This window comes from Mesocricetus auratus, unplaced genomic scaffold, assembly GCF_017639785.1.
Source record: "Mesocricetus auratus isolate SY011 unplaced genomic scaffold, BCM_Maur_2.0 Super-Scaffold_100011, whole genome shotgun sequence".
In the NCBI taxonomy this organism is placed as follows: Eukaryota; Metazoa; Chordata; class Mammalia; order Rodentia; family Cricetidae; genus Mesocricetus; species Mesocricetus auratus.
In genome coordinates this window covers 74,866,364-74,878,472 of record NW_024429195.1, presented here as the reverse complement: position 1 = coordinate 74,878,472, position 12,109 = coordinate 74,866,364, and the positions used below count along the sequence as shown (strand labels likewise).

Here is a 12,109-nt window from a genome sequence, read left to right as displayed (position 1 = left end):
TTTATCAGTCAAGCCACCACAGAGAGACATTGTTAGCATGCACCTCAGAGGGGTACATTTCCAAGACACCACCTCCAGGGAGAAACATTTAAGCAAAAGCAACTGCACAATGGGGAATTTCTGGTTCCTCCATTGCACTAGCTGGAGACTCCAGAAATGTGACCTGTGTTAAAGTCTGAAATCCCAGGAGGGTTCATTTTGTCATAAAACTCAAAAGGCTTGGGTGTTTTCCCATTTAGACCATAAATTAAAGACAAGGGAAAACAGGAACAAACATTTGCTTAAACAACATAAAAAGGATGACGCTCTGAAAGAGTCGAAAAGGAGAAACACAGCGCAGAAAGCTTTGATTGCATTTATTTCTTATTAACATTCATGACAAAAATGGTCAGTTTATTCTCATAAAATCCATGCGGCTTGCTCTACCTGTCACCCCCGGGGAAGCGCCTTTCAATTTCCTTGACACATAATTTTATTAGAAGTACCAGGAAATGTCAGGCTGACCATCATTTGGAAAAGGCTCTCAGCAGTGCCCCAGCAGAAACTTGGGGGCGGGGTTGTCAAGTTCATGGAAGAAAAACTCGTTCATCTTGACAGTACCCTTCTCAAAACAAAGTCCACTCCACAGAGGCAATGGCACCAAAGGTTTTTCAGGTTTTTTCCCCAGGGGCCACATTCATGTATTTAAAACAGGAGTGTTCTGATACACTGGCACAGAGTTGGCATATGTCTACCATACATCTGCCTAGTCTTCAAATTAAAGCTCTATTATGACAGCCCTTTCCTGGGTAGCTTGCAATTTCTCATTCTCATTAAAAAAAAAAAAAAGCACTCGTCACTCCCATCCTCCATACCAAAAGAGAATAGAATATATAGGGACAGATACAGAATGAAGGTGCTGACCAGAAGGTGTGTGAGTGTGTGTATGTGCATGTCTGTGCATGTTCTAGGTTTGCAGTTGCTCTCAGAGATATAGTTTGAGGAAAAGAGCACTACTGGAAACCATATGTTAAGTTTCTTCACCCTTCAAACTTTGGCAGGGAAATAACTTGTGATTATTACTAATAGTCTAAGCCTACAACTAACAAATTTTCAAAAGCTACCAATAAACTACAGCATAAGGATGTCCATATATGTCATATCACTATAAGCTACCATAGCTCAAATTCGATCTCAACACTGCTACCCACTCCTAAAAACCAGCTGCATATGTAAAATTATGGAGGCCCTCTAAAGAGTGCCATCAATAGTTATTATATCAAAAACTGGGTTATTTAATATTGACTTCATTTTAAATAAAAAACATCATTACATATTAACACAAATAATACATTTTACCCAAAAAAATTTTCCAAAACATGGATACAGAGGATGCCATGGCTTTATTTATTGTCTATCCTAGCAAAGGAAAACCTTTTTCTGTCCTGGCTGGTACATCAGTCTATTGTTCCATTTTATTTTGATTCAAGTAAAGAAAATTAAGCCTCACATAAGGAGAATTTTTTATTTGGAGATAGATAGATAGATAGATAGATAGATAGATAGATAGATAGATAGGTAAATGATAGTGTGTGTGTGTGAGTACATGTTTGTGAATATACATGTGTGCACGCAGATATGTGTACACATGAACACGCATGCATGTGGAAGCCAAAGGTCAATGTCTTGTGTCTTCCTCTGTTACCTTTTAACTTTATTGAGACAAGTTCTTTCACTGAACATGGGCCTCGCTGACTGACTAGGCTGGCTAAGCAGTGAGCTCTGGGGACCCTCCTGTCTCTGGCTCCCTCCACTCTCTCACTAGGATACGGGTGCGTTCCACCAGGCCTTTTACCTAGGTGTCAGAGATCTCTGTTCAGGTCCTCCTGCTTGTACAGAAAGCATGCTACCCACTGAGCCATCGCCCCAGCCCCAACTGGCCTCTTTAGATAGCTATGAATATTTTTATTTGGTAGTTTCTTAAAAGTTTGTAGCCATATAGACTCCCATATCACACACTGACGAAGGTTTCCTACATTCAAACCTACTGATCTGCAGGGTTCACAAAGATTTTGAAATACTGAGCACTTGTCATCTGGAAAATGAGTTATGTAGATACACCAATTATTGAAAATACTTAATTGCATAATTAAGTAATATTCCCATGAATACTATCACTCGTATAACCAAACTCTCATGTTCATGTGACAAATAAATATTCTCCAAAATTCAGATGTTCCTATGAAAGTTCAAATTTTATCAGGGGAACAGACACTAGCAGATCTGTTCCTAGAAGCAGCATGATCATTTTCAAGAAAATGTCTGCCAAATATCCCAAGTTAAACAGCCACAGTCTGTCAGTTGTTTTTTCAAATAAAGATGGTCTTCCATGAAAAGAGCATCCTGTTCAACTCTCAGTTCCATCACCCATGTGTTCCTTTGAAAGACAGCCATCAGCAGAATCACCCAGACAAACAGCCCACTGAAGATACCGGAGTAGAGATTCCAAATGTCATAGTGTCTACTCCTTCATCAAGGGCATTAGTAAGCGCAGCTGGGTTTAATATCGCTCTCCCCCCCCCCCCGTGTGTGTGTGTGTGTGTGTGTGTGTGTGTGTGTGTGTGTTCTATCCTTCTACCATGTGGGTCCCATGGATTGAATTTGGGTCATCGGGCTTGGCAGAAAGTGCTCTTAACCTCTGAATCATCTTTCCAGGCGCCAGCTGTCTTTTGCTTTTGTTTTTGTTTTGTTTTTTTTGTTTTACGAGACAGGGTTTCTCTGTATTGTTTTGGAGGCTGTTGGACCAGCCTGGCCTCGAACTCACAGAGATGTGCCTGCCTCTGCCTCCTGAGTGCTGGGATTAAAGGCTTGTTTTTGTTTTTAATTACACACGAGCAATAATAAAGACTATAATAACGTCATAGTTTGTTCCACTTCCTTGATTCACATGGAGGGCGTCGGAGGTTTTTCTGTTGCTTTGGCAGGATTGATGCATAATGCAGTGAATCAGGTAATCACATCTTAGTTCTAACAGAGAATACTTCAACCGTCAGACCCCCCCACCTCCAAAGGTCTCAGACACTGCCTGCCAGTCATCTTCATGCCTTGAGAACCACTGTTCCACAGAGAGCCAATGGATTTTTCAGGACTACTTAGAAACTAATAAAGTACTCCTTATTCTGTCTTTAGGATAAAATCTATATACAGCATGCACAAGCCAAAGTGTGAATCTGCTGAGCACATCATTAGGCCTTCCGCAGAGAACATGGGAGGCTCCTGGAAAGCTTGGCTATGTTTTGAAAGAACAAGGAGAAGAGCTGGTTTGTTTCATGGTGCTTACTGGAAGGTGGCATTTGGGTAGGGGTTCCTCTGCACAGGTCATGAGCCCAAATATCCTACCAGCAACCAATCAAGCAACTGATCATTCTTACACACGTGCTGGGTAGAAGAAGGGGAGAGGAGGGACCCAAAGGCTGCCAGCAGTGAACATAAAAATTGACCTGTGCTCTCTGTTACAACACAAAGCATTTATTTTTTTATTTATCTCTTTGAATGGTGGAAATTAAATCCAGAGCTCGGGGCCTCATACACAAGTGGTCTACCACTCAAATGTATCAAGCCATAAGTACATAATCTTCAAACCACTCCTCTTCCCTCAACCCAACCATCTCTCTCTACGCCTGACAGTCTCCTGGAGCTTATGGTCTCAGATGTATGCAGCGGACTGGTTTATGGTTGAGGTGTATTAGCAGTCTGCTTATCCTCTGTTAGAATACACACTTCTTGACCACAGGGTTTTCATCAGCACTGCTACTCATTTTGTATAGATTAGACATACTCACCCATCCCAGGTGCCTAGCATAGTGTCCCTGCTCAAAACCATTTTCAGAGAATGGTCCAAGTGTATGTATGTATCAGTAAACAAACCACTAGTGAATGTCTTGAGGATTTCATGATGCTGATGTGTTTATCACCAGTGGTATGGGAACCCACTGCCACTTCGGTGGCAGAAAAGGGTTGATGGGCGTGTGCTATTTTACACAGGGCTGTGAGCACGTGGATAAAGAACACTTTGCACCGTCAGTCTCTACACCAGTGCGTGGTAGTGAGAAGGCTAATGACCAAGAAGAATGAAAGCTCTGACATAGCTGTGCATTTAAATAACCAGCTGCTTGGACAGTCCAGTGTCGACACAGACTCTCAGACACTCCAGTCTCTACACAGACTCTCAGACACTCAGTCTCTACACAGACTCTCAGACACTCAGTCTCTACACAGACTCTCAGACACTGCAGTCTAACACAGACACTGCAGTCTAACACAGACTCTCAGACAGTCAGTCTCAACACAGGATCTCAGACACTCAGTCTCTACACAGGATCTCAGACACTCAGTCTCAACACAGACTCTCAGACACTCAGTCTAACACAGACACTGCAGTCTAACACAGACTCTCAGACACTCAGTCTAACACAGACACTGCAGTCTAAAACAGACTCTCATACACTCAGTCTAACACAGACACTGCAGTCTAACACAGACTCTCAGACACTCAGTCTAACACAGACACTGCAGTCTAACACAGACTCTCATACACTCAGTCTAACACAGACTCTCAGACACTCAGTCTCTACACAGACTCTCAGACACTGCAGTCTCAACACAGACTCTCAGACACTCAGTCTCTACACAGACTCTCAGATACTGCAGTCTAACACAGACTCTCAGACACTCAGTCTAACACAGACCCTCAGATACTGCAGTCTAACACAGACTCTCAGACACTCAGTCTCTACACAGACTCTCAGACACTCAGTCTCAACACAGACTCTCAGACACTCAGTCTCTACACAGACTCTCAGACACTGCAGTCTCTACACAGACTCTCAGACACTCAGTCTCTACACAGACTCTCAGACACTGCAGTCTCAACACAGACTCTCAGACACTCAGTCTAACACAGACTCTCAGACACTCAGTCTAACACAGACTCCCAGATACTGCAGTCTAACACAGACTCTCAGACACTACAGTCTAACATAGACTCTCAGACACTCAGTCTCTACACAGACTCTCAGACACTGCAGTCTCAACACAGACTCTCAGACACTCAGTCTCTACACAGACTCTCAGACACTGCAGTCTAACACAGACTCTCAGTCTCTACACAGACTCTCAGACACTGCAGTCTCTACACAGACTCTCAGACAGTCTCTACACAGACTCTCAGACACTGCAGTCTCAACACAGACTCTCAGACACTCAGTCTCTACACAGACTCTCAGACACTCAGTCTCTACACAGACTCTCAGACACTGCAGTCTAACACAGACTCTCAGACACTCAGTCTAACACAGACTCTCAGATACTGCAGTCTAACACAGACTCTCAGACACTGCAGTCTAACACAGACTCTCAGACACTCAGTCTCTACACAGACTCTCAGACACTCAGTCTCAACACAGACTCTCAGACACTCAGTCTCTACACAGACTCTCAGACACTGAAGTCTAACACAGACTCTCAGACAGTCTCTACACAGACTCTCAGACACTGCAGTCTCTACACAGACTCTCAGACACTCAGTCTCTACACAGACTCTCAGACACTGCAGTCTCAACACAGACTCTCAGACACTCAGTCTCTACACAGACTCTCAGACACTGCAGTCTAACACAGACTCTCAGACACTCAGTCTAACACAGACTCTCAGATACTGCAGTCTAACACAGACTCTCAGACACTCAGTCTAACACAGACTCTCAGATACTGCAGTCTAACACAGACTCTCAGACACTGCAGTCTAACACAGACTCTCAGACACTCAGTCTCTACACAGACTCTCAGACACTCAGTCTAACACAGACTCTCAGACACTGCAGTCTAACACAGACTCTCAGACACTCAGTCTCTACACAGACTCTCAGACACTCAGTCTAACACAGACTCTCAGACACTGCAGTCTGACACAGACTCTCAGACACTGCAGTCCTCAACAGTTCAGATGATGCTATTTTTAAAAACCAGATCTTCTTTCTTCTTTGTCTTTTTTATTTATTATGAGTGTGTATATATGAGTGAGTTTGTGTGTGTGTGTGTGTGTGTGTGTGTGTGTGTGTGTGTGTGTGTGTATTGTATAGCACTGGTTGAAGATGCCTGAAGAGGCCAGAATAGGGATCCCTAGAGTTGGGTTACAGGTTGCTAGCTGTAAGTCACCCCATCTGAGTGTTCTGAAAGAGTATTCCTAACTGCTGAGCCATCTCTCAAAGTCACCTTTTTATATTTTTATTTGGTGTTTAAGAAAAATAATACTCCAAGATTTTATGTGTTTAAAAAACTATAAAAATTGAATTTTTGTTAAAAAATAATCAAAAGTCAAGCATGTTAATTAGTTCATTTTATATATGATATTAAATATCCTACCTAGTGTGCTTAATAAAGGAATTTCTTTATGGAAAAACTGATGTGTTGTATGTAAAAATTAATTTTAAGACCCTGTGAATAATAAAAAATAAATATGCCCCTATTGATCCAGGACTTTCCAAAACTTATAAAATGTGAATATTCAACAAATGAAAATGAACAACTTCCCACTGCCACTAAATGGCAGGGCACTGGGGCTTTCAGAGTGAGTGGGTAACAGTAGTGAGCGGTGAAGAGATGAAGGAGTGAAGGGGAGAAGTATTGAGGGGTAAAGAATGTGAGGAGTTAAAGGGTGAGAGAGTGAGGGATGACAGAGATGAGGGGAGGAAGGTGACTAAGGGGTGAGGGGTGAGGGATGAGGGGTGAGAAGATGAGGGATGAGGGGTGGGGGGTGAGGGGATGAGGGGTGAGGGATGAGGGGATGAGGGGTGAGGGAGTGAAGGGTGAGGGGGTGAAGGATGAGGGGATGAGGGGTGAGGGATGAGGGATGAGGGGTGAGGGGTGAGGGATGAGGGAAGAGAGATGAGGGATGAGGGGTGAGGGGTGAGGGATGAGGCTTGAGGGGTGAGGGGTGAGGGGTGAGGGGTGAGGGATGAGGGATGAGGGGTGAGGGGTGAGGGATGAGGGAAGAGGGATGAGGGGTGAGGGGTGAGGGATGAGGGGATGAGGGGTGAGGGGTGAGGGGATGAGGGGATGAGGGGTGAGAGGTGAGGGGATGAGGGGTGAGGGGTGAGGGATGAGGGGATGAGGGGTGAGAGGATGAGGGGTGAGGGATGAGAGGATGAGGGATGAGGGGTGAGGGGATGAGGGATGAGGGGTGAGGGGTGAGGGGTGAGGGGTGAGGGGTGAGGGGTGAGGGGATGAGGGGTGAGGAGTGAGGGATGAGGGGATGAGGGGTGAGGGATGAAGGGTGAGGGATGAGGGGTGGGGGGTGAGGGATGAGGGGTGGGGGTGAGAGGATGAGGGCCTGAGGCCGTGCTCCTCTTCTGCCAGGAGACTCACCCGTACGCTGCCCGCTGTCTCTGGAGGGCGATGGCTGCCAGCTGCAGCCTGCTCTCCACCAGGATCTCCAGCTCCTGAGCAGAGCACTGGCAGAGGGGCTTGTGGCACTGATGCTCCACCTCAGACACCAGGGTGTTGAGCCTCTCCTCAGCTTCAATCAGTAAAAGTGACTAAAGAAAGCACATCGCACAGTCACACAAATTCAGAGACAAAGTTTCACCCTTGACAAACGCAATTCTTCAGTTCAGAGAAGTTAACAGGAGCCGGGAGATACAGAAGGACAACTGACGCCAGGCACAGAAAGGAGAATGTGGCAGCCGGGACGGCTGGACAGTAGAGCGGTAGGAGCCCTCTGCTCACAGATCTGTAAAGCTGCCATTGGCATCCACTAGTGAACACTAAACATCGCCTCGTGGGGACAATGGTGACAAGTGTGCCTGGGGACCGCCCGTAACATGCTCACTAGGTGATTAGTGTTCCACCTTGTTTTCATGCGCCTTTACCCTTTATTTACACTTTATGCCTCACATACTGCTGCATTAACCCTGAGTTCACAGACAAAAGAACTGTAGTTCATGACTGAATGAAATCTACATGGTGAATCTATTTTCTCTGCAAGGCCCATCACAAACACTAGACAGCATTTTAATATGCTGCATGAGGGGCATTTAAATAGCAAGACTCATTGACAACAGAAACACAGTGGGAGGAAATATAGCACATGTTTGGGGACTACTAATGAAAAAGAATATGAAGCTGAGATATTTTAAGCATTGACATGGCACTCCAAAAGCTTTAGATGCTAACACATTTAGAAGTTTGGATTAGGGATGCTCAAGCAGTGAAGTCTATGCAAATATTACAAATATTACAAAATCCCCCGGAATCTGAAGATTACGGTAAGGGTCACTCAACCTGTACTAACACACCAGAGAAGTGTAGAAGGGCTACCTGGCAGTCTGACAGAGGGAGGAAACCACGTGTCAGCGCAGAATCTCTTTCACCATGGTGGGCCTGAAGGCATACTGTGTATACACACACACACACACACATTTATGATCAAATTTTTGACACACATTTGTCCACAAATGATCATAAAAGTGTATACTCTTTGAAGTTACAAGTAAATGTTAGTAAATGGGTTAATTAGCAGACAGAATACATAACGAAGACAGACTGTATTCCAAGTTTAATTCTGGTTACCTAGTTGGTAATATGGAGGTAATGAGATTTTATGACAGTCAATCAATAGTAAGCAGAATTAGCCGGGCGGTGGTGGTGCACGCCTTTAATCCGAGCACTCGGGAGGCAGAGGCAGGCAGATCTCTATGAGTGTGAGGCCGGGCTGGACCGATAGCCTCCAAAACAATACAGAGAAACACTGTCTCGTAAAAACCAAAAAAAAAAAAAAAGTAAGCCGAATTAATATGGCAGAAAAAGTCTTTCAAACAGCAGTTCTCACCATGCACTTCTGAAACCGGACTGGATCTAAAAGCCTTCTCCCTGAGGACTAGCTGTCACGGTACTGTAAGAAGGTACTATGCAAGCTTTGAAAGAGAGGACACAACCAAAAGACCTACCCAAGTATGATGTCTACGAACCGTAACAGCAACCAGCATGGCAGGATTACCTTAAGCATGCAGTAGTGGCACACATACCTATGTTGTAACCAACAGCTCTTTAATTGAGTTTAAGACAAGCTCAGCAAGACAGAACTCATGTGTGGTGCCAGAAACCTAGCAAACTATCCAGGGCTAGTGAACTCATGGATCTTGGAGATGGGCCTGCTAGAACTGCCTCTTCACTATACCAGCACAACAATCCTTAGCTACATTTTAAATAGCTGTCCATATGGCCCAGGTAAGTATAGCTCTCATTCCTTATCAAGGAAACTTCTCTTTGTGATAGACAGAGACCATTACAGAAAATCACAACCCAACATTTTGAGACAACAAAATGCAGACAACTCTACATTTTGAGCCCAGTCCCAAATGAAACACAAATACTACTCCTGCACTCAAAACCCAGGGGGACATGATGAGGGGGGCAAAATATTTTAAGAGCCAGAGGACCAGTAAAGGTACTGTGAGATTTTATCTTTCAGAAATATCAGAAAAGCTACATGCATGAAATCTCATCAGCATGGCAGCCTAAATAAGACCTGAAGAAGACAGCATCATTAGACATGCTTGTAGAAGGGGAAAGCTCACCAGGTTTCATGTCTACACATGAACTACAAGCATATAAGGAATGCTGAGAGTGAGAGACATAGTCTTCCCAGGGAAGAGCTCATCAATTAGTTATCCAGTGTCAAAGATTAGCTCTGAAGCCATAACATACAAGAAACATTATACAGACTGATCAGGTTGGTTTTTTTGGTTTGGTTTGGTTTTGGTTTTTTTTGGTTTTTCGAGACAGGGTTTCTCTGTGGCTTTGGAGGCTGTCCTGGATCTAGCTATTGTAAACCAGGCTGGTCTTAAACTCAAAGAGAGAATCAGGTTGTATTTATGAATTTAGGAATGTATATATCTACACACAAATTAAGTCATTAATTTGAAAGGCAGAAAGGTGGGGCTGTCCATGAGAGGGTTTGAAAGGAACAGAGGGAAGGGAGAATGATGTAATTGTATTATAGTCTCAAAATTAAAAAGAAATAGAAGAAAAAGATGTCTAAAAATTTGTGTGTACCAAGCAAGGACTATCATAGGTAATTTAGTATAATGGTTAAAACCATGAACCCTTTAAATAAATAAATAAAGTAAATAGATCTGATTCCCAGATCTATATTTTATTATTTGAATAACAAATTTCATATATTGTCTAAAGCTTAGGAGTTTTGTTTTTTTGTTGTTGTTTTGTTTTTGTATATGTGTGTTGTTGCTATCGTTGTTTTTGTTTTTCAAAACAGGGTGTTTCTGTGTAGTCCTAGCTGTCCTGAAACTCACTCTATAGACCAGGCTGGCCTCTAACTCACAGAGATCCACCTGCCTCTGCCTCCCAAGTGCTGGGATTAAAGACATTCACCACCAATGCCCAGAAACCTTAGGTTTTTTGCTTGTTGTTTTTGTTGTTTCATGAAATACAATGTAGTGAAAAACATGATTAATACCTATATCATAGAAGTATGAGAATTACACCACCATGCAGAATACCTGTTGTGTAGTGAGCTTTTTTGATAAACGATTACCATGATTTGAAGAAAAAAAATGAAACATTTGGCTTACCTTTATCATGCTAAGAGTGTACTCGTCTCTGAATCTTGAAATTTGACAGTGTGAGTTTTCATTATCCTTTGTGTACAAATCTAAAGACATGAAATTTTTAAAGAAATATCAAGGATCAATGGTTAGGTTGTTAAAAATCTATCATTCATAGGATACATAAATAAATACAATTAAACAAAATCAACAATGAACATTAGAAACACATTTGTTTATCAACACTCTCTAAATACACCTTAGAATGCTGGTGCTTGTCTTTGCAACAATTAGACAACTCTGACCAGGTCCTTTGCATGCTGAATGATGCTACTTGCGTTATTCATTTCTGATATAAAATTGTGGTTCTTCTCCTGATCTTTCAAAAATTTCTAGCACTTCAAATAAATAAACGACAACATTCTTGGAAACTGTCTAGTTAGGGTTTTATTGCTGTGAAGAGACACCATGATCATGACAAATTGCATAAAGAAAAACATTTAATTGGAACTGGCTTACAGTTCAGAGGTTTAGTCCATTATCATCATGACTGGAAACATGGCAGCTGAATTCACAGACAGTCAAAAGAGACTGCTTCACTGGGTGTGGCTTGCTCATATAAGACCCGAAAGTCTGCCTCCACAATGACACACTTATAAGACCACACCTCTTCATAATGCCACTCTCTATGGGCAAAACATTCAAACACATGAGTCTATGGGGGCCATTCCTTTTCAAACCACCACAGAAACATTGGTTCTATTGACATGTAGAAGCCCTTGCTGTAATGGCAGAGAGTAGGAGCATCTGGAACAGCAAGTCCTTTTAACCTATGTAGTCAAGTATCTCCCAGATTCCTGATTGAAAACCTAAAGTCTGCCCTTATTCTGAAGCAGATAAAAAAGCCTGATAAATCAGAGAAAAAAAGCATGAATAAAAATACACAGTGCCAAGGAAATTGGAGTTATCATTAAGCTTACTACACATTCATGGTAGGATTGACAGAGGGAGGGCAGAGAAGGAAAGGTGGAAGAAGTAATAGCTGGGATTGACCAGATAGTTTAGAGGGTAGAAACTCCTCTGCAATATGAGCCCAAATCCTGGGAATCTATGGAAATGTGGAAGGAGAGAATCAGCTGCACAAAGCTGCCCTCTGACCTCCAGGGGAGCCATAAAAAATCCTGGTGTGGATGTACATGCCTGAGGCCCCAGCATTAGAGAAGCAGACAGATAGACCTAGGAGCTCATTAGTGCCACAACACTGAAAGACCCTTCTCAAGAAAACAAGTCAAGGATCAGTAGAAGAAGCCATGATGCTCTTTACTGGTACACACACACACACACACACACACACACACACACACACACACACACACACACACTTAAATTTTTTAAAAAGAATAGTTTAAAATTCCTCCAGGTTGGGCTAGGAAGATGATTCAGTGACTAAGAGAACTTTTAGTGAAAGCAATAGGACCTGAGTTCAAATATTCAGTCCTACGTAGAAG

The 12,109-nt window shown here is 43.0% G+C and overlaps 1 protein-coding gene across 1 annotated transcript in view; it reads right to left on the bottom strand.

The window, feature by feature from the left end:
* The window catches only part of Cfap54 (cilia and flagella associated protein 54), a 290,811-nt gene that overhangs the window by 99,895 nt on the left and 178,807 nt on the right, over positions 1-12,109 (bottom strand). The window contains exons 50-51 of the mRNA XM_040755053.1: positions 10,629-10,708; positions 7,405-7,574 (exon numbers count right to left, since the gene is read on the bottom strand). Of these exons, the coding sequence (XP_040610987.1) occupies positions 7,405-7,574; positions 10,629-10,708 (250 nt within the window). The remainder of the gene's footprint in view (positions 1-7,404; positions 7,575-10,628; positions 10,709-12,109) is intronic.